The 20,796-nt window shown below is 45.5% G+C and overlaps 1 protein-coding gene and 3 non-coding genes across 4 annotated transcripts; 1 reads left to right on the top strand and 3 right to left on the bottom strand.

Moving 5' to 3' along the window:
• Nucleotides 1-5,272: 5,272 nt before the first annotated feature.
• Nucleotides 5,273-6,400, bottom strand: LOC112089129 (uncharacterized protein At3g60930, chloroplastic-like). Its single transcript, XM_024160106.1, has 2 exons — nucleotides 5,839-6,400; nucleotides 5,273-5,760 (listed from the first exon to the last, which is right to left on the bottom strand). The coding sequence occupies exons 1-2, from the start codon at nucleotides 6,398-6,400 to the stop codon at nucleotides 5,273-5,275; spliced, it is 1,050 nt and encodes a 349-aa protein (XP_024015874.1).
• Nucleotides 6,401-8,250: 1,850 nt separating this feature from the next.
• LOC112089361 lies at nucleotides 8,251-8,357 on the top strand. The gene has a single exon (XR_002900998.1). It is a non-coding gene; the product is annotated as a small nucleolar RNA R71 (small nucleolar RNA).
• Nucleotides 8,358-14,891: 6,534 nt separating this feature from the next.
• Nucleotides 14,892-14,997, bottom strand: LOC112089547. The gene has a single exon (XR_002901185.1). It is a non-coding gene; the product is annotated as a small nucleolar RNA R71 (small nucleolar RNA).
• Nucleotides 14,998-19,351: 4,354 nt separating this feature from the next.
• Nucleotides 19,352-19,458, bottom strand: LOC112089433. Its single transcript, XR_002901071.1, has one exon. It is a non-coding gene; the product is annotated as a small nucleolar RNA R71 (small nucleolar RNA).
• Nucleotides 19,459-20,796: the final 1,338 nt, after the last annotated feature.

Below are 20,796 nucleotides of genomic sequence, written 5' to 3'. Positions count from 1 at the left end.
CAAACTCGTTTTTTTAACAAAAGGGGAAAGAGAAACAAGAGAAAACAAAGCTTAAGTCTTGGAAAAAACCCTAAAAAGCATATATAGTGTCTCTTGCGGACCGGGTCCTGACTTTGATGGATAGTGGTGTGGTTTGCCACGGTCAGATGATGCTTGGACAGACCGTGGCAAACTGACCGTGGCAAACTGATAGTGTCAAAGTTCTTGGACAGATTCTTCATGATCAAGGTTGCCATGGCTTGATTTACACCATGTCTAGTGGCCGTGTCTCTTCTTTTCTGGGTTTGGGTGATGAACTTCTTGGATTGCCACGGTCTAGTAGCTCTTGGTCAAGCCCCGTGGCAAGTGGTCGTGTCAAAAGCCGAAGGTGTGTAAAAGTTGCCATGGTCAAGTCCTAGACCGTGGCATTTAAACCGTGTCAAAACCCGAATGCTTGTAAAGTTCCTCCCAGCCAAGTGTTTGTTTGCCACGGTCAAGTGTATACCGTGGCATGAAGATCGTGTCAATCTCCGAAGGTGTGTAAAAGTTGCCACGGTCAAGTCCCAGACCGTGGTATTCAAACCGTGTCATGTTTCACTTAGCTCGCATCATTCAGGGCTGTCTAGACCACTTCGCATTCCGGAGAGTGATTCCGGTTGCAGAGGCGAGAGCACTCATATATCTACAACTTTGGTGAAGGAAGCTTCGGTGCTTGGGAAGTGGAAGGCTTCCTGGAGGGCTCATCTTCGCAGTGCATTTACACGATCAGAGACAGGCGTCTAGACATGTGTCCATTCCGTAGACCGTATCTTCCTCATCATAGATCCGAATTGAATGATCTTGGACGTTCTGGAAAGAGGACTCAAATATCTCTGGTTCTCATCAAGGCCCCGGAAACCGAATCGGTCTGGAAGTGCACCTTCCTTCGCGTTCTTCGGAGCTCATCGGCTTGGTCCAAAACGGCAGCGAGACAGGAGTTTCTTCCGACGAGCTTAACTTTCTGCTCATGCGTCCGAATTCCATGATTCTACTTGTTCTGAAACCGTGATCTAATCTACTCCAACCTTGATGAAGCCTCCGACAGCTGAATCGGACCGGAAGGTTCCCCGGACAGGCGATCATTCAGGAGTATCGGATTGCTCCGGAATGGATGCGAGAGAGGTCTGTCTTCCGGTGACCGTATCGTTCAGCTCAGTGTTCCAAATGCCCTGATTCAACCTGTCATGGGTTCTTGAGTCAATTATCTCCAACTTTGCTGAAGATCCTATAAGCTGAATCGGCCGGCAAGAGCTTCCGGTGACGCGATTTCGGAAATGTATCTGCACCCGGGATTTTTGGCCGAGAGACTTGACCACGGTACGTGTTTTTGGCCGAGAAAGATACCCGCGGGAAGGATTTTGGCCGAGAATCTTCGGCCATCAGTACATCATTTTGCCTAGAAACCCAAAATTGCTCCTTTTCACCATTTTTGATCATTTCAACTCCATTTCTTCATCTGAATCACATCCTCCACTCCAAATAAGCTCCAAAAGCACCTGTTTAACACTCTAAACCATGCAAAACTCTCTTGGACCTAATGCAATCTCCTAATTCCTAAAACAATGCCTAAAGACCTAAAATGTATGCAAATGAGACATAATTTGGACTAGAATATGTACATTAAATGATGCAATTTATGAATATATCACCAATCAAGCAAAAAAGAAAGAAGCTCGGACCCGAACGAGCTTAAGCAGTTAACGACGAAGTGGAGAGATTGCTTAAAGTAGGATCAGTCGCCGATGCCAAGTATCCAGACTGGCTTGCAAATCCGGTGGTAGTGAAGAAAAAGAATGGCAAGTGGCGGGTCTGTGTAGATTTCACTGACCTTAACAAGGCATGCCCAAAAGACAGTTTCCCTCGGCCGCACATCGACCGGCTCGTCGAAGCCACTGCGGGAAATAGGCTGTTAACATTTATGGACGCGTTCTCCAGCTACAATTAGATCATGATGCACTCTGATGATCGGGAAAAAATGGCATTCAGAACTGATCGCGGGATATACTGCTACAAAGTCATGCTGTTCGGGCTCAAGAATGCAGGAGCAACATATCAATGGCTCGTCAACAAAATGTTCGCGGCTCAGCTCGGGAAAACCATGGAGGTATACATCGATGATATGTTAGTCAAATCACTCGAAGAAAAAGACCATGTCGCGCATCTACGAGAATGCTTCGAGCAGTTGAACAAACACAACATGAAGCTAAACCCGGCGAAGTGTAGGGTCGCAGTCACCTCAGGAGAGTTTCTCGGCTATCTGGTATCTCACCGAGGCATTGAAGCGAACCCCAAACAGATCAAGGCATTAATCGAGATGCCCTCTCCAAGGACGAAGCGAGAAGTGCAAAGGCTCACAGGAAGGATCGCTGCACTAAACAGGTTTATTTCCCGTTCCACCGACAAGTGCCTGCCTTTCTACGACACCCTTCGGGGAAACAAGAAATTCGAGGGGGACAAGCGATGCGAAGCAGCTTTCCAAGAATTGAAGAATTATCTGGCGAGCCCACCGATCTTGGCAAAACCAGTTGAAGGAGAGCCCCTCTTCCTCTACGTCGCCGTATCTGCTACAGCTGTGAGTGGGGTGCTTATCAGAGAAGAACGGTCCGAGCAAAAACCCATTTTCTACGTCAGCCAGACACTGACCGACGCCGAGACCCGCTACCCCCAGATCGAGAAGGTCGCCCTAGCCATCGTATTCTCGGCTTGCAAACTGCGTCCATATTTTCAATCACATTCGATTGTTGTGCTCGCTACACTTCCACTGCGCTCTATCCTGCACAGCCCGAGCCAATCCGGGCGGCTCGCCAAATGGGCCATAGAGTTGAGCGAGTACGATATCGAGTATCGGAACAGGTGGTCTGCAAAATCACAGGTGCTTGCAAAATTTCTCATCGAACTTCCGGTCGAAGCGACAAACGAGCCAACCCCAGACGAAGTATGGATGCTGCACGTCGACGGCTCGTCGTCTAAACACGGCTCAGGAATAGGAATCCGTCTCACCTCTCCCACAGGAGAGATATTGGAGCAGTCTTTTCGCCTGAACTTCCACGCCTCAAACAACGAAGCGGAATACGAAGTGCTGATTGCCGATATACGACTAGCGCAGGGGATCGGAGTTCGAATGATAAGAACCTTTTGCGACTCACAGCTCGTAGCATGCGAATTCAACAGAGAATATGAGGCGAAGGATTGACGAATGGGAGCTTACCTCAAGGTTGTCCGAGAATTGGTGCAAAAGTTCGACGAGTTTGAGCTCACACGAATACCCCGAGGAGAAAACATCTCGGCCGATGCCTTGGCAGCAGTTGCTTCGACCTCAGACCCGGATCTCCAACGGACGATTCCAGTTGAATTCATCGAACGTCCTAGCATCGAAGAGGTAGAAGGAGTTCGGCTACCAACTCTTCCTTGATAAATCCTCCCGAACAAGAACCAGAGAACGATGAAGCCATCGCTATGGACGCAGACGCCTCACCAGCCGAACTGGAATACGGCTGCGACAAAGAGTGGCTCGGAGCCATCCGAGTATATATCGCCGATGGAGAAGTGCCAACCGACAAGTGGGAAGCCCACAAATTAAAAGCTCAGGCCGCGCGGTATGTCCTCGTCGACGGCGAGGTGTTTAAATGGAGATTTTCAGGACCTCTCATGACATGCGTCGAAGGACCGGAGGCAAGAAAGATCATGCACGAAGTACACAGTGGCGCGTGCGGAAACCATTCTAGCGGAAGGTCGCTCGCGATCAAGATAAAACGGCACGGTTACTTCTGGCCTACGATGGTCAAGGACTGCGAGAAATTTATGGCGAAGTGCGAGAAGTGTCAACGGCACACACCAACAATTCATCAACCTACCGAGCTGCTGTCATCAATTTCGTCACCTTATCCTTTCATGAGATGGTCGATGGACATAGTCGGACCTCTACATCGATCAAAGCAGAAGCATTTTCTGCTCGTCCTAACGGATTATTTCTCCAAGTGGGTCGAGGCCGATTCCTACGCAAGCATAAAGGATGTTCAAGTCGAACACTTCGTCTGGAAAAATATCATCTGCAGACAGGGGGTCCTCTACGAGATAGTCACCAATAACGGATCCCAATTCATCTCGACGCGCTTTGAACCTTTCTGCGAGAAATGGAAAATCCGTCTCAGTAAATCTACGCCAAGATACCCTCAAGGGAACGGACAAGCCAAAGCAGCCAACAAGACGATCCTAGATGGTCTGAAGAAGAGGCTCGACGCAAAGAAAGGACGATGGGCAGACGAACTCGAAGGAGTCCTTTGGTCGCATCGAACAACTCCGCGCCGAGCCATCAGAAAAACTCCATTCGCTTTAGTCTACGGAGCGGAATGCGTAATTCCCCACGAGGTGGATTTGCCGGGTATTCGACGAAGACTTCTACCAGGACAGGAGGGCTTGAATCACTTGATGATGTTGGATGAGCTCGATCTAGTCAACGAAAGGCGCGACCAGGCTCTAATCCGAATCCAAAACTATCAACAAGCAACCGCGAGATACTACAACAAAAATGTTTGTAGTCGAAGATTCAAAGAAGGAGAGCTCGTCCTTCGAAAGGTTTTCCAAAACACTGCCGAGAAGAATGCAGGAAAGCTCGGAGCAAACTGGGAAGGTCCTTACAAGATTACAAAAGTAGTTTGCCCAGGAGTCTACGAACTCGCGACGGTAGCTGACGAAGCGATTCCAAGATCATGGATTGCAATCCACCTGAAGAAGTACTATCACAAAGGCTACAACACGGTCAACATGAACTACGGGACGGCTTGATCCCTGCAAAAGGTATGTAGGTAGCCCATCCTCGGACGGGTTCAGCTGTCCCCCCTCCTAAAAAGGGGGTGGGGAGTGGGTACGTATACACATACCTTCAAAATCAACAGTCAAATGGATAAAGCCGTCCATGCACCAATCACAGTAACAGACGAGTTCGAAAGAAGGATAAAGCTATCCAGATGCTGAGTACAAAAGGGCGAATATAAAAGATAAAGGAAGGAAGAGAGAGGTCAAGCAGCAGAACGCGTCTCTCGTTCAGCAAGGAGGCTCGAAGGAACAGGAGTACCCGCGTTACACCTGTTCAGATCCTGGACACCGAGGTTAGCCGCCATCTCCTCGATCGGCTCGTTACCTAAAAGGGTATCGACGGAATCTGGCGATACTGGCGAGAACACCAAGCCACCTCGGATCTCAGACGCAATGCGGTCGTACGCGTCGTCGTCAACGTACTCGGCCTCCCAAGCCTTCAGCTTTGCCTCTTCAGAGTCCAAAGATCCGTCGGGCTTGGAAGCTCCTCGATCATAGCAAGGTTCCCTTTGATCTGTCCAAGCTCGTTTTCGTCGCTCTTGGCTTTCTCCAGCTTGGCCAGACCTTCCTCCACTTTAGTGAGACGCTCTTGAAACCTAGCCGTCAACTCGCGCCTCACCTCCTTCGTGGCCCGCTTCACCTTAGCGTCGAATAAAGCATCTTTAGCTTCGATGCGTCTCTTCAATAAAGCCACCTCGGCACTCTTGGCTCTCCTAGATTCTTCAAGGCGAGCCACCACGGAAGACACCTTGTCAACGTTGGCTCGGAGAGTTATTTTCTCCTCTTCAAGCTTCTTAATTCTGTCCCTCGCCTCGTCTAATTTTCCCTTAGCCGTTGCAGCTTCCTTCTGAGCCTCCTCCAAGCAGCGCTCGTCCTTAACCAAGTCTGATTCATAACCGGCCATCATCTCGTTGATAGCCGCGACAACTGCAAAAGTGGTGATTCCTTAGATTCAAAGATTACATGATATCAAGGAAGAAGCAAATTAGAAAAGTACCTTGGTACCGCGCTGCGCCATGGCAGCATAGGACTTCGACCGCCTCAACTGCTCAGGGGGCGGAAGACGTGTGTTTGTGTTGTTGAAGCGGGCAAACATTACCGCGGAGGCAGTCGGGTCGTCAACTACCAGCTTACGAGATGCGGGCTCGTCGGGAGCCGATTTACGTTTCTTTTTGGATGGCTCGTCCTTTTGGATGGCCGCGCCCTTGCCCTTTTCCGTGGCCGATCTCTTCCTGCTGGAATCATGCTTCAGCAGATCCAAAGCCGGAGGCCTCAATTGTTTTGGAAGAGCCAGAATCGCCGAGGAAGGCGGCGTTTTGTCCCGAGCCGCGGAATTTTCTCCAGACGCGTCGGGAACAATCTCGTCCGGCTCCACCTCGGGCGCTGCCTCCTGTGCTGTCGCCTCGGGAGCAACCTCATCAGCAGCTCGGGCGACTTCGTCCCCCTCATGCCTCGGCGGATCATCACGAGGTACCGCCTCGGTCTCTGTAAGAGCTGCTCGTTCAGATCTCCTAGCAATCTCCTTGGCTTCGCGTAGCTTCTTATCCCTGAGCGTAATGATCACCATCTTCTCTCACGTGTCTCCTGATGAATTTGATGCAGAAGAACTGATGGATACCCCGTCGAAGATAGCTCGGGCTCTCTCTACTCTCTCGAAAGAAAAATGCTTTCTCCAGTTAACCTTCCGAGCCGCAAGAGTATCTCGAACAGAGAAAAGGTAGTTGGGAACAGGGGGAAGAAAACTCTGAACTGCATAACAACATCAGAACGACTAAGTTAGAAGATGGAAATCGCACCACAATAAGCTCCGAGCCGAAACAAGGCTTCGGATCGACTACCAAGTGGTCCCCAAACCGTCTTCGTCTTATTTACAAAATCCTCGCCCATTGATGCCTCGTTCACCAAAACGTAGAAGAAACATTCAGTCCAAAACTGATCTTTGCTCGGGAAACCACCTATGATCCGACGGTTGGACTTGTTGGAAATATAAAATCGGCTTCCTCCCGGGGCTCTCCAGATTCCCAACAGATTGAGCAGATGACTGAGCTCGATGTCGACTGATAACTAAGGTTTTCAAGGCCTTAATAAAGGTTATCAATCCCTTATGTCACTTGTAGTACAAAGGGTATCAATCCAAATGTGTGTTTGCTAGACACTAGTTTATGTGACAAGTTCTTAAGTCAAGCTGAATAAAAGATGAGTTTGGTGAAACCAGCAACAAGAAAGCATAAACAAGAAACAAACAAGAAATGATTAATGAACTACTAAGCAAGCAAGCAAACAAAATGATGATAAAGCAAATGATGAAAGATAAACCTCTAGATGTGATCATTGATTAGGGTGGTTTAGATATTGATTCATGATGCTAAGAACATAATGCAACACTTGCTACTCTTTAGTCTAGGCTTCTTAATCAGATTAATTCATTCCCATGACAATAATCCCTTTGCTAATCACTTAATCAAGTCTAACAACCATTAGATATAATCAAGCAATCAACAAGCACAATGCATCAAGCCTAATAAGTGACCAAACAATCTCTCAACCAAGAAGACTGAATCTTACACAGAGAGAAATAACAAGCAATCACATAATCTCAAACATTTCAACTTAGAACTCTAATCTAGACTAATCCTCTCATGAAGGCATTAATCTCTACACTAATCCACTTTCAAACCAAATTCTCATTTGTGAAATCTGAACTAATGAGCATTAAGAAACATTTCTAATATGTCATTTATGCTTCAAACAAACATTCCCATGACATTTAAAACATAAACCCTTAAGTTAGCTCTTTCAGGCATTTCATCAAACACTTTTGGTGCATGAAATGCCTATGAACCCAGATTTCACTTTCCCAAGGATGATCAGATGATAAGAAACAGCCTTAAGATGATTAAATCTGCTAGATATCTCCTGATCAAACTCGTTTTTACACTGAAAAGGAAAGAAAACAAGAGAGAAAACTCAGTAGAAGATAAGATGTCTAGGGTTTTTCTCCAAAAAACTATATATACAAAGTGCTAATGAACCGGGTCAGCCCGGAACAAACCGGGTCCTGACCCGGCTTTAGTGGGTAAAGTGGGGAATGTGCAGGGTTTAGTGTCTTGAAACACATGATTCACATCTCTAATCAAGTTGACTGACTTATGAGAAGCTAAGAGAAGTTTGTCTAGCTTCTCATTGAGAGACCAGATGTCTTTCCTTGTTCTTTCCTCTTCAGCACACACAGCACCTCTTGAATTCCTGTCAAACTCTGCTCCATAAAGCTCATCACTCTGAGCTACATTCTCCACAAGGGTCATGGCATCATTGACTTCCTTGGTCATGAAATTACCATTTGAAGCAGTGTCCAAGAGTAGTCTGACCTTTGGTAAAGCACCTCTGTAGAAGGTACTTAGCAGCTGAGCATCTGAGAATCCATGGTGAGGGCATTGCATGGTATACCCTCTAAATCTTTCCCAAGCCTCACAAAAGGATTCATGGTTCTTCTGAATAAAACTTGAGATTTCATTTCTTAACCTTGCTGTTCTTGATGAACAGAAGAACTTGGTTAGAAATGCTCTTTTGCATTGCTCCCATGTTGTGACTGATCCTTGAGGTAGAGACTTTTCCCATTGATGAGCTTTGTCTCCTAGAGAAAAAGGGAATAGCCTCAACTTGAAACTCTCCTCACTCACTCCATTCATCTTAGTTAGATCACAGACTCTATCAAAGTTGTCAATGTGATCTAATGGGTCTTCTAATGCCAAGCCATGGAACTTGTTTGATTGCACCATGTTGATCAAGCCAGATTTGATCTCGAAATCGTTTTCAGGTGTAGGAGCTTCAATCCCATGTCTCTGACCCTGAGTATTGGCCTCATCACCAGTTCCCACAACTATTCTTGGACGTGCTGCTGGACCCTCTTGCTGATCCTGGTGGTTTCCATTACCACCATGAGCCTGTTGCCCTTGATCCATACCCAACCTCTCAATGTGCTCAGCTCTTTCTCTTTGTCTCCTTGCTTGACTTCTTGTGGTCATACACCTGAAAACAAAGACAGCACCTGAAAGGTAATTAGTAAAACAAAATAAAATGACTTGAGGAATTTTTCAATCCTTGATCAATTCCTCAACTACTCATGTCATTGTAGCACTTGAGGTATCAATCCAAATGGAGAGATTCTAGACACTAAGACTATGAGGATCAATTCTTAATCCAAGTCTAACTAAACAGATAAGTTGGTAACACGGTGATCTAAAACCATAAAGCAAACAAGAACAAGCAGTAATTAAGAATTAAACAAGCAAACAAGACAAACAAAACAAAGACTCAAATTCAAAATAAAGAGAAAGCTAAACCTCTAGATGTGATCATTGATAAGGGTGCTTTCAATTCTTAACTCATGATGCTAAGAAAACAATGCAACACTTGAAATTCTTTAGTCTAGACTTTCAAAGCAGATTATTCATTCTCATGACAGAAATCTCTTTGCAAATTACTTAATCAAGACTAATTCCCATTAGTGAATAAGCAATTAATAAGCATAAGGTTCCAAGTCTAACATGACCAAACAGCCTCTTTGTGCATCAAAATAAGAGCTAAGAAAGACTGAATCTTATACAGAAAGATAAAGCAAGCATCACATGATCTCAAATTCCAATCAACTTAGAACTTAAAGTAAGACCATTTCTTTCCCAAGACAATGATCACTATACTAATCAGCATTCAAACCTAACTCTCATTAGTGGTAATGATGATCAATATGCATTAATAAACAGTTCTAATATGTCATTTATGCTTTAAACAAACATTCCCATGGCATTTAAAACATAAACCCTTAAGTTAGCTCTTTCAGGCATTTCATCAAACACCTTGTGGGTGGAGAAATGCCTAAGCTCTAGATCAAGCTTATAATGAGAGATCTAGCATTAAGAACAGCTAACTAAGGAAAGGAAATGAGAATCTAGAACCTAAACATCATTAATCAAACATCAAAGCACCCTAATCTACACACCTAGAAGCTTAAAAGATGACTACTCACTAATCATGAAGAACAAATCTAATCTTTTGCAAGAGATGATGTTAATCATGATTAGAAGTAGAAATGAGATGATGAGATGATAAGAAACAGCCTTAAGATGATTAAATCTGCTAGATATCTCCTGATAAAACTCGTTTTTACACTGAAAAGGAAAGAAAACAAGAGAGAAAACTCAGTAGAAGATAAGATGTCTAGGGTTTTTCTCCAAAAAGCTATATATACTAAGTGCTAATGAACCAGGTCAGCCCGGAACAAACCGGGTCCTGACCCGGCTTTAGTGGGTAAAGTGGGGAATGTGCGGGTTGGTCCAGTGTCTCCCAGGTCGCATGCCCAAGTCGCACAGGTGAAGAACTTGTCTTGTGAGACTTAAATCGCTTGGTTTTAGCCGCACGCCCAAGTAGGTGTGTTTTGCGAGTCTTTGTGCGGCTTAATCTTCTTCTTCTTCAACTCGCAGGACCAAGGCGGTTTCTGGGGAATGTACATGTGCAACTTGGTCATCCCTTAGTCCAAGCCGCATGCCCAAGTCGGAGTAGATTGCGAGTGATCGTGCGGCTTAGTTTCAAGCGCGGCCAACTCGCATGATTGTGGACTTAGCATTTTTCTTGCTCGGGATCCTCAGACCTTATCCAGTGATAGCTTACCCGCACTTCTCAACTCGCAGCATCAATTTCCAGGCATTCATCTTCAGGCCTGCGAGTTAACCAAGTCGCAAGACTATCTCGCAGCATTCAGAGCAGCTTGGACCACTCCGCATTCCGGGAGGCGTAACTTCCAGGATACTGGTCTGAATTGTGTGATTCCGGTTTCAGAGGACAGAAGACTCGTATATCTCCAACTTTAGTGAAGAAAGATCCGGCGCTTGGGAATTGGAAGGCTTCCTGGAGAGCTCATCTTCGCAGTGCATTTACACGATCAGAGACATCTAGACATGTGTCCATTCCGGAAACGTTAACTTCTTGCTCATAGATCCGAATTGAATGATCTTGGACGTTCTGGAAAGAAGATCTCAAATATCATGATTCTCATAAAGGCCTCGTAAACCGAATCGGCCTGGAAGTGCGCCGTCCTTCGCATTCTTCGGAGCACATCGGGTCGGTCCAGGACGGCAGCGAGACAGGAGTTTCTTCCGACGAGCTTAACTTTCTGCTCACGCGTCCGAATTCCATGCTTCTACTTGATCTGGAACCATGATCCAATCTTCTCCAACTTTGATGAAGACCCAGACAACTGAATCGGACCGGAAGGTTCTCCGGACAGGCGATCATTCTGGAGTATCGGATTGCTCCGGAATGGATGCGAGAGAGGTCTGTCTTCCGGTGACCGTATCTTTCAGCTCAGTGCTCCAAATACCTTTATTCAACTTGTCCTGGGTTCTTGACTCAATTATCTCCAACTTTGCTGAAGACCCTGTAAGCTGAATCGGCCGGCAAGAGCTTCCGGTGACGCGATTTCTGAAATGTATCTGCACCCGGGATTTTTGGGCGAGAGACTTGACCGCGGTACGTGTTTTTGGCCGATAAAGCTACCCGCGGGAGGGATTTTGGCCGAACATCTTCGGCCATCAGTACAGCATTTTGCCGAGAAACCCAAAATTGCTCCTTTTCACCATTTTTGATCATTTCAACTCCATTTCTTCATCTGAATCACATCCTCCACTCCAAATAGGCTCCAAAAGCACCTGTTTAACACTCCAAACCATGCAAAACTCTCTTGGACCTAATGCAATCTCCTAAGTCCTAAAACAATGCCTAATGACCTAAAATGCATGAGATAAGACATGATTTAGACTAAAATATGTACACTAAAAGATGTAATTTATGAATATATCATCGACACCGCATTCGAAGCTTCGAACCAGGATGCCAATCATATGTAGCAAACCCCTCGGCATAATCTGCCCGATCGAAATCTCATGCTCCGACAAGTATTTGAGGATAACTCCAGGGATTGGAAACCATAGGAAGCAGAGCTCAAAAAACGCCTCGTATAAGGTGAAATGGTTTTCGGGAGGCTTGTCGGCTCGGTCATGCTTTTCTGGAACAACAAATTCAACCACTTTGGATATCCTAAAACGATGGCGTAACGCCTCGAGCGACTCGGGGGACGAGAGTGTAGAACCGGGAGGATCGGGTTTTTGCCTTTTCACCCGTTTAGGTTTCCCCTTCCCAGAAGAAGAGGCGCCTAGGGATGACATAACCCGCTCCAATTCGAGCCTCGCCTCAACCGGATCGAAAGAAAACGCTTCTTCCTTGGCCTTAACCGCAGCGTAATGAACCTCTTCTCGGTTAACAGGACCTCGGTGACAGCTCGTCGAAGCAGAAGCCTCGTTATTAACAGAGCAAGTGCCTGAAGGGCTCTGAAAATTCAACACGTCGCGAGCCTCGGCAGAATTTTTTGAACGGCTCGGCGACGCAGATGCCTCGGCGGAATTTTTGGAAGAGCTCGGCGAGATAGACGCCTCGGAGGATCTGGTTACGCCCCTCACCTTGGCGTCTGCACGGCTCGGCTCGTAATTAAAGAGCGAATCTAGCGAATCATCGGAACGGTTCGACATATTTTACAGCTCGTACCAAATTTACAGCGCTTTACAACAAGGTTCGCCGTAAAAAGATCTGAGACGGCAGGGACCTCGGAACCCTAGTCGGAAAATAAATAAACTAGAGAGAGAAAGAAGAGAGAAGGGAGAGCTACCTTTTAGTGAAAATGAGAGATCCGAAGATTATGAGAAGAGACGAAGGAGCTCATCCATTTATAGGACGACCGCAGCGCGTGGAGTCCGCGTAGACCTCGGGATGATGCAAAGGTAGTAAATGAAGGCACGTGAAATCTGCGGTGAATGCGTAACTTCTTGGCGCGTCCGTCATACGCGCCAACACCCAAACGTCTTGAAAAGAACTAACGACTGCAAACATTTCCCGTGTGAACTTGCCCAGGTAAACCGAGCCCATAACACAGCTATAGTTACCCAAGAATATCTCATCGAGCTGTGTGAACCGAACCATGCTCTGTTGATACGGCTCGAAAATTTCGTAAGAACGCCTCGTCGCTATCACTAACGCGAAATGGCTCGGCATTATCTTTATCTTGAAACGCCTCGTCGTTAACACGAAACGGCTCGACGACTTTATTTACGTAAACGCCTCGTCGTTAACAAAACGGCTCAGCATTATCTTTATCTTGAAACGCCTCGTTGTTAACACGAAACGGCTCGGCAACTTTATTGACGTAAACGCCTCGTCGTTAACAAAACGGCTCGACTTTATCTTTATCTTGAAACGCCTCGTCGTTAACACGAAACGGCTCGGCAACTTTATTGACGTAAACGCCTCGTCGTTAACAAAATGGCTTGCCATTATCTTTATCTTGAAACCCTCGTCGCTAAACATAGCTCGGCATTTTCCCTCGAACAGCCTCGTCAAAAAACAGCTCGCTACTTTGTTTCATCGAATAACAGTTCGGCATTTTTGTTCCCAAAACGCCTCACCTGGAATCGCTTCGTAACGGCCTAATTCGATGGTTTATCCCAAGTCCAGGAACAATGAACCTTGTCACTCTCGTCTCCGAAATCGACGAGCTGGGGGGCTAACTGTTGGGGTCGGTTTCACCCTAAGCGGATAAAACCATCTCAAAAATGATTAAGTATTGGTGAAAACCGATTTGGCAAGAAGGAACAACTGCCCACCAAATATGGGCCGAGCTGTTCCACGAAAAAGTGGGCCGAGCCGTGCTCACCAATACGAGTGGACTGAGCCGCGCACGAGAGGAATGGGCCGAGCTGTGAACAGGCCGAGCCGTAAGGAGGAATTAAGTGAACCGAGCCGCGTGAAGGATGTTCGATGGACCGAGCTGTGCAAAAAAGCTAACGGACTGAGCCATGCTCGATATTACAAACGGGCCGAGCCGCTTCCTCCCACAATTGGGCCGAGCCAAGGCCTTGAGAGACGAAGCCCATAGAAACCCTAGGCGAAGTATGAAGGCGGTGGCCGCACAAAGTGATAAGGAAATATTCCTAAAATCTCTCCCGAGATTCTCGGCTAAGCGGTTTAGAAAGTTAGTATAAATAGACAATGTATGCAATTCAATCTGTAATTTTTCACAACCCTAAGCAATAAAGACTAAACACTTTCACAGCAATAAAAACCTTCTTTCAATCTTACTATTCTTGCGATAAACCCTAGAAATTTCCGATCCCTTAAGTTTTCCTTAACAAATTCTTGGTTGTGCGAGTTTCGGTTCACACAACAAGAAGGCTTGCAGAGAAGAAGCTTCCAAGGAAAAGAAAGCAGCCGCTGAAGCTACTGCTGCTAATGCTGCTGGTGCTGGAGATGATGGTCTGCCTCCACCTCAGAAACGTTATGGTGGGAACATATACCACTTTGATGATTACAACTGGGAAGAGCCAGGCACTTCAGGGTATAGAGCTCAGCAAAAGATTGGTGTCCTTCAGCAATGGTGCAAGTATCAGGACAAAATGATACACAAGATGGCCAAGTGTATCAAGGAGATGAAGAAAAGGATCAAGAAGCTTGAGAACCCTTGCAAAGATGGATCTCCAACACCGGTTTCACCAAGACACAGAGAAGATGTTGGAGAGAGCTCCACCAATTGCACAACCAACACCGCCAATTCCAGCCAGCAAATCAACACCGAAGACAAGCCAGGAACCATCGCATAGCTGATTTCGATGCACCTACTCAAAACTTTCAAAACCGATCTGCAATTCAAGTTCCATTTCCGAACCGGAATGAGTTTGAAGTCAAGCCTGAAATCATCTGATTGGTGAAGCAAAACCAATTCCATGGAGTTCCTTCTGAACACCCAATGGACCATATCGAGCTCTTTGAAGAAATCTGCAGCATGATGAGAATAAACCAAGTTCCAGCAGACTATTTAAAGTGTAAGTTGTTCCCTTTTTCATTAGCAGACAAAGCTCACCGTTGGTTGAAATCTTTGCCTGCAGGATCGATTACTAATTGGGAAGAGTGTAAAACTCCTTTCCTGAATCACATCTATACTAAGTCAAGGTCGAACCAGTTGAGAACAAAGATCTCAAGCTTTCAACAAGGCCCGACTGAATCTTTCTATGAAGCCTGGGAACGTTTTAAAGAGTATGAACGTGATTGCCCTCACCATGGATTTCCTGGATCAAGCCTGCTGAGCACATTTTACCGAGGTTTTGCGACCAAAATACAAATTTTCACTTGATACAGCTAGCAATGGAGATTTTGGACAAAAGACGATAGCCCAAGGAAGAGCCCTCATCGAAAATTTGGCTCAAGCCAATAGCAATGATTTTCCTGAATACCATCGCTCGACGAAGCAAACCGGAACAGAAAACAAGGAGATAACCGAGTTGAAGAACATGATGAGCCAGCTTTTGAAGAGCAACAATCGCCCAATCCATGCTTGTGAGACCAACAATGGCGCAGAAGATGAAGGACCTAGTGATATTGATCACATTAATCAAGCCTTTCAAGAAGAAGATGTGAACTATGTAGGAGCGCTAGTACCATATCAAAATCTCTTCAAGAATGGCTTCAACAACAACTTCCGGAATGCAAATTACAACAATCTCTCTTACCACAATCCCAACGTGGAGAATCCTCAAGATCAGTACTACCCACCACAGCAGAAATCCTTCCAAAACAAGTTCCAAGGTGGGAACTTCGGAGGAACAGGACCATATCAACCGCGACACCCATATAACTACCCAGGTACGGGTTTTAACAATCAATTTGTACAACAGCAGGGAGTCACGACGAACCAGCTAGCTTCACAGATCGGTAGACTTGAACAGTCCATCCAACAGCTCATTATGACGAACAGAAAGGCATCTAAAGACGTGAACGTGAAAGTTGACTGCATGTACAAAGCTAGAAGTGCAAGTCGCCCAAACAGCCGACTCTATGAAGAGGCAAAGTGGAGTTATTCCAGAAAGAGTTGAAGATAACCCTAAGAGGTTTTGCAACGCCATAACAACATTGGCCGAAGAAGAGACCAAAACCGATGGAAAGAAAGAAGAAACCCCAATCTTTGTACCACTGTACAAGGATGTCGATGCCAAGCAGCCACCATTTAAGGTACCTGAACGATCACCGTTTCAAAGGCTTATGATATGTTCATAATTTGCATCATTTAGGTTGCATAATTCATTCTAAATCATGTTTTATTCCATGCATTTTAGGTCCTTAGGGTTTGTTTTAGAACTTAGGAGATGCATTAGGTCCCAATGAGTCTTTGCATGTTTTGAGTGTTCATCAGGTGCATTTGGAGCTGAAAAGATGAATCCAGGAGGTGGAATGGTGATCAAAGCTTGAAAAGTGGCAAAAATTGGGTCTATGGAGGTTATCAGCCATTCTCGCTGGCCAGGAAGATTTTGTCGACCATTTTCATGTACCGCGGGTGGACTTTGTCGACCAAAACACGTACCGCGAGTGAAGTGTATCGGCCAAAATCTCCGGGTGCAAATATGTCTCAGAAATCGCCTGTCCGGGGAACCTTCCGATCCGGTTCAGATGGCGGGTGCTTCATAGAAGTTGGAGAGCATTGGATCACGGTCTCATAGCAAGTGGAATCGTGGAATTCGGACGCGTGAGCAGAGAGTTAAGCTCGTCGGAAGGAACCCCTATCTCGCAGGTATTCCGGACCGAGCAGATCAGTTCTGAAGGATGCGAAGGACGGTGCACTTCCAGGCCGATTCATTTTCGGGGTCCTTCATGAGAATCAGAGACATTTGAGTCCTCTTTCCCGAACGTCAAAGATCATTCAATTCGGATCTATGAGCAGGAAGATACGGTCTCCGGAATGGACACATGTCTAGACGCCTCTCTCTGGTCGTGTACATGCACTGCAAAGATGTGCCCTCCAGGAAGCCTTACACTTCCCAAGCACCGAAGCTTCCTTCACCAAAGTTGGAGATAAATGAGTCCTCTGTCTTCTGCAACCAAAATCATTCAATTCCGACAGGTCTCCAGGAAGTTACACTCTCCGGATTGCGAGATGGTCCAGACAGCCCAGAATGACTAAGTTAAACATGCCGCGATGGAATGCCACGGTCCACACTTGGCCGTGGCAACTTTTGTGCACCCTCAGCCAATGACACGATCTTCATGCCACGGTCTACACTTGACCGTGGCAAACATACACTTGGCTGAGAAGAACTTTGCAACCATTCGGCGATTGACACGGCCTAGCTGCCACGGTCTAAGGCTTGACCGTGGCAACTCCTGCAAAGCTTTGGCGATTGGCATGAGCTGAATGCCACGGTCTGGGACTTGACCGTGGAAAATGAACAATTGGCTGGAGACAACTTTTACACAGCTTCGGGTTTTGGCACGGTTTCAATGCCACGGTCTGAGACTTGACCGTGGCAAACAAATACTTGGCTGGGAAGGATTTCACATACATGCGGGTTTTGACACGATCTGAATGCCACGGTCTAGGAGCTTGAACGTGGCAACCTTTACACATCTTCGACGTTTGACACGGTGACTTGCCACGGGTTCCAGACGAAGCTTGATCAGACCGTGGCATCAAAAGGAACCAAGAACACAAGTGAAGACTTTGACACGGTCAGGATTGCCACGGTCACACCAAGAACACACCAGACCGTGGCAAACCCATCTTTGCCCACCAAGGCCGGGTCAGTACCCGGTTTGTTCCGGGTTGACCCGGTTCGCCCAAGCCTCCTTTATAAGGTTTTTTAGACCTAATTTGTAGAGAACCTTGAATCTACTTTTAGTCTTCTTTCCCCTTTTGTGAAAACCTAATTAATACACTTGTTTTAGAGAGCTTAATATCGATTTTGAAGTTTCTTTTTATCCTGTTCCATCATTTCTTATCATCAAATCAAACTTCTAATCATGATTAACAACACATCTTGCAAAGGATCTAGTGTGTTGATCATGATTAGTGAGTAGTCACCTTAATGAGGTTCTAGATGTGTAGGTTAGGGTGCTAAAGTGTTAGATTAGGAGTGCTTAGGGCTAGATTCATTGATTCATTTCTCTAAACAACTGTTCTCTATGCTAGATCCTTGATAATCACTTGAGATCTAGATTCTGGGAATTTCATGCACCAAAAGTGTTTGATGAAATTCCTGAAAGAGTTGTATTAGAGGTTTAAGCATTTTTCTGCATGATGATGTATTGTTATTTGCTTGAATGATCATTGAGAACTGTTTATTAATGCATATTGATTCATATTTCACAAATGGGAATTTGGTTTGAAAATGGATTAGTATAGGGGTTAATACCTTCATGAGAGGATTAACCTAGATTAGAGTTCTTAATCATTTGAATCATGTCTCATCATTGTCATTAGCATTTCTAGTTTAGCACCAAGCACTCTAACCAACTATCATGTCTAGAATCTCATGCCTCCATCATAGTATATTCACATCATTTGTCATTGCTTAGTTCTTGTTTTGTCATTGTCATTAGTCTTTAATCTAGTTTATGTTTGTAGTTGTCTCTAGATTAATCAAAACCCACTCTTGTTTGCTTGAATTAAGAACTTGATGACATAGTTTAGTTTCTAACACCACATCTGGATTGATTAACCTCTTTGTGCTACATTGACAAGGGGATTGATAGCCCTGAGACCCTAAAAAGTCTTGTCTATCAATTGGCGCCGTTGCCAAATTGTGGTTGATTAGCATTAAGCTCTGATCTGTTCTTGAGATCAAGTGCTTACTTTCTTGTTTTTACTGATTCCTTTCAAGTTCTGTTAGTGATTTCAGGTGTATGAACACCAGGTATAGATCAAGAAGCTGTGGTCCACCTTTCCCTCTCAACGACAACATCAACCTTTTGGTACCAAGGAGGAGAAGGGACAGACGTGGTAGACAGATTGATCAGGCTGACATGGAAGAACAGAAAACTGGGAATATTTTTACTAAAAGTCATATTCTGATCCGTACTCGCATTATAATGACAAATGGGAGTTGTGAGAGGGCTTCATCAGGGTAATGTTCATCAGGAACAGGTGCACCATCAACAAGCTTATGTCCACCAAGGACAAGCTCAAGCTCATCAACAGAGGCATCAGGCCAATGTTCAGCAAAGACAACAAGTGCACCACCAACCCCACCCTTTCCAACCACAGCAAAGAAGATATGAGCAACCCCAAGTCTATGTTGGAGAGAATGACAGGGCCAATGGTCATCAGTATGGAGCTGGTATTCAGGCACCACCTGTGCAAAACAACCACTTTGAAGTGAAGGCATCATTGCTGAATATGGTCCAGAATTCAAAGTTCCATGGGTTAGCAATGGAAGATCCCTTGGAACACTTGGATCAGTTTGATAAGGTGTGTGATCTGACCAAGATTAATGGAGTTTCAGAAGACAGCTTCAAGCTAAGACTATTTCCATTCAGTCTTGGTGACAAAGCTCATCAATGGGAGAAAAATCTTCCAAGAGGCTCCATTCAAACCTTGGAGCAATGCAAGCAAGCATTCTTATCTAAGTTCTTCTCCACCTCAAGAACTGCAAAACTGAGGAACCAAATCTCTAGCTTCACTCAGCACAGCAATGAGAGTTTTGGTGAAGCATATGAGAGATTCAGGAGCTACACAAACCAATGCCCACACCATGGGTTTAGTGAGGCTTCTCTTCTCAGCACACTGTATAGGGGAGCTCTTCCCAAGATTAGAAACCAGCTGGATACTGCTTCCAATGGGAACTTTCTGGGTAAAGAGATACATGCTGCTTTAGAGCTAGTGGAGAACTTAGCATTGAGCAATGATACTTATAGTGAAGACTATGACAGATCAAATAGGTCTGAAAGTTCAAGCTCAGAACAGAGGCTCACCAGAGAAGTTAAGGAGTTGAGGAGTGAATTAGACAAGCTGAAATTCACCACTCAGAAGCCATTGCATTTTGTTGGAGAGTATGAGGAACCTTCTCAAATCTTTGAGAACATAAGTGAAGAAGGTCTTACCCAAGAGGAGCTCAACTACATTGGGAATCAGAGGTTCCAGAGATATCAATATGGTAATGCCAATCCAAACCTCTCTTACAGGAACACCAATGTAGCTAACCCACAAGACCAGGTGTATCCCAATTCTCAAGCTCCACAGAACTTTGTTCCCAAGAACAACATTCAAGGATCTTTTCAACCAAAGCATCAGTTTGCTCAGAATCAAGGTTTTGGTCAGCAACAGCAATCATTTCAGGGTCCTAATTTCAATACACAGCAGCAAAAGCCACCACCAGGGTTTGGTCCACCACAGTTCCAACAGCAAGCGCCTGTTCAACAACAGTTTCAGCCACCACCGGTTCAACAACAGCCACAGATGGGTTCGGATATGGTTGGTATTCTGCAACAACTACTTCAGGGTCAGCAGATCTTTGCTAGTCAGAATGCAGCCATGCAACAGGAAATCAAGGAACTGAAGCAAAACCAGGCATCAAGCTCAAGGAACCAAGGCCACCTACCTGGAAAACCAGAACCCAACCCCAAAGAATATGCCAAGGCCATTACACTGAGGAGTGTAAAAGAGTTACCTGGTATTGAGAACAACAAAGTGATCATTGAGGACAATGATCAACCTGAGGGGGAGGCAGCCTTAAAGGATGATCAAGTTGCTGAGAAACCAAGGACAGAAAAGGGTAAAGAGGTAGCAAAGGAACCAGAACCATAAAAAGTATATGTGCCACCACCTCCATACCAACCAAAGCTCCCATTTCCAGGGAGATTCAAGAAGCAACTAGTGGACAAGGCAAGAGCTGTATTTGAGAAGGCACTCAAGGAGACACCACTCACAATGCCTCTCATTGATGCATTCTTAATGATGCCAAAGATGGGGAAGTTCTTGAAGGATGCCATTCTGAACAAGACAAAAGAGCTTCAAGGCATGGTAGTACTAAGTCATGAATGCAGTGCTATCATTCAGAAGAAGTCCATCCCAAGGAAGTTAACTGATCCAGGGAGTTT

The sequence above is a fragment of the Eutrema salsugineum genome, unplaced genomic scaffold (genome assembly GCF_000478725.1).
Source record: "Eutrema salsugineum unplaced genomic scaffold, Eutsalg1_0 scaffold_12, whole genome shotgun sequence".
Lineage (NCBI taxonomy): Eukaryota > Viridiplantae > Streptophyta > Magnoliopsida > Brassicales > Brassicaceae > Eutrema > Eutrema salsugineum.
Note: the sequence above shows the minus strand (reverse complement) of the source record. Positions and strands in the feature narration are given on the sequence as shown.

Excerpts from the sequence above, each read along its gene's own strand:
- LOC112089129 (XM_024160106.1), bottom strand. The coding sequence starts at position 6,400 with ATGGTGATCATTACGCTCAGGGATAAGAAGCTACGCGAAGCCAAGGAG. Across the intron at positions 5,761-5,838 it reads TGCTGCCATGGCGCAGCGCG|TTGTCGCGGCTATCAACGAG; the intron begins GTACCAAGGTAC and ends CCACTTTTGCAG.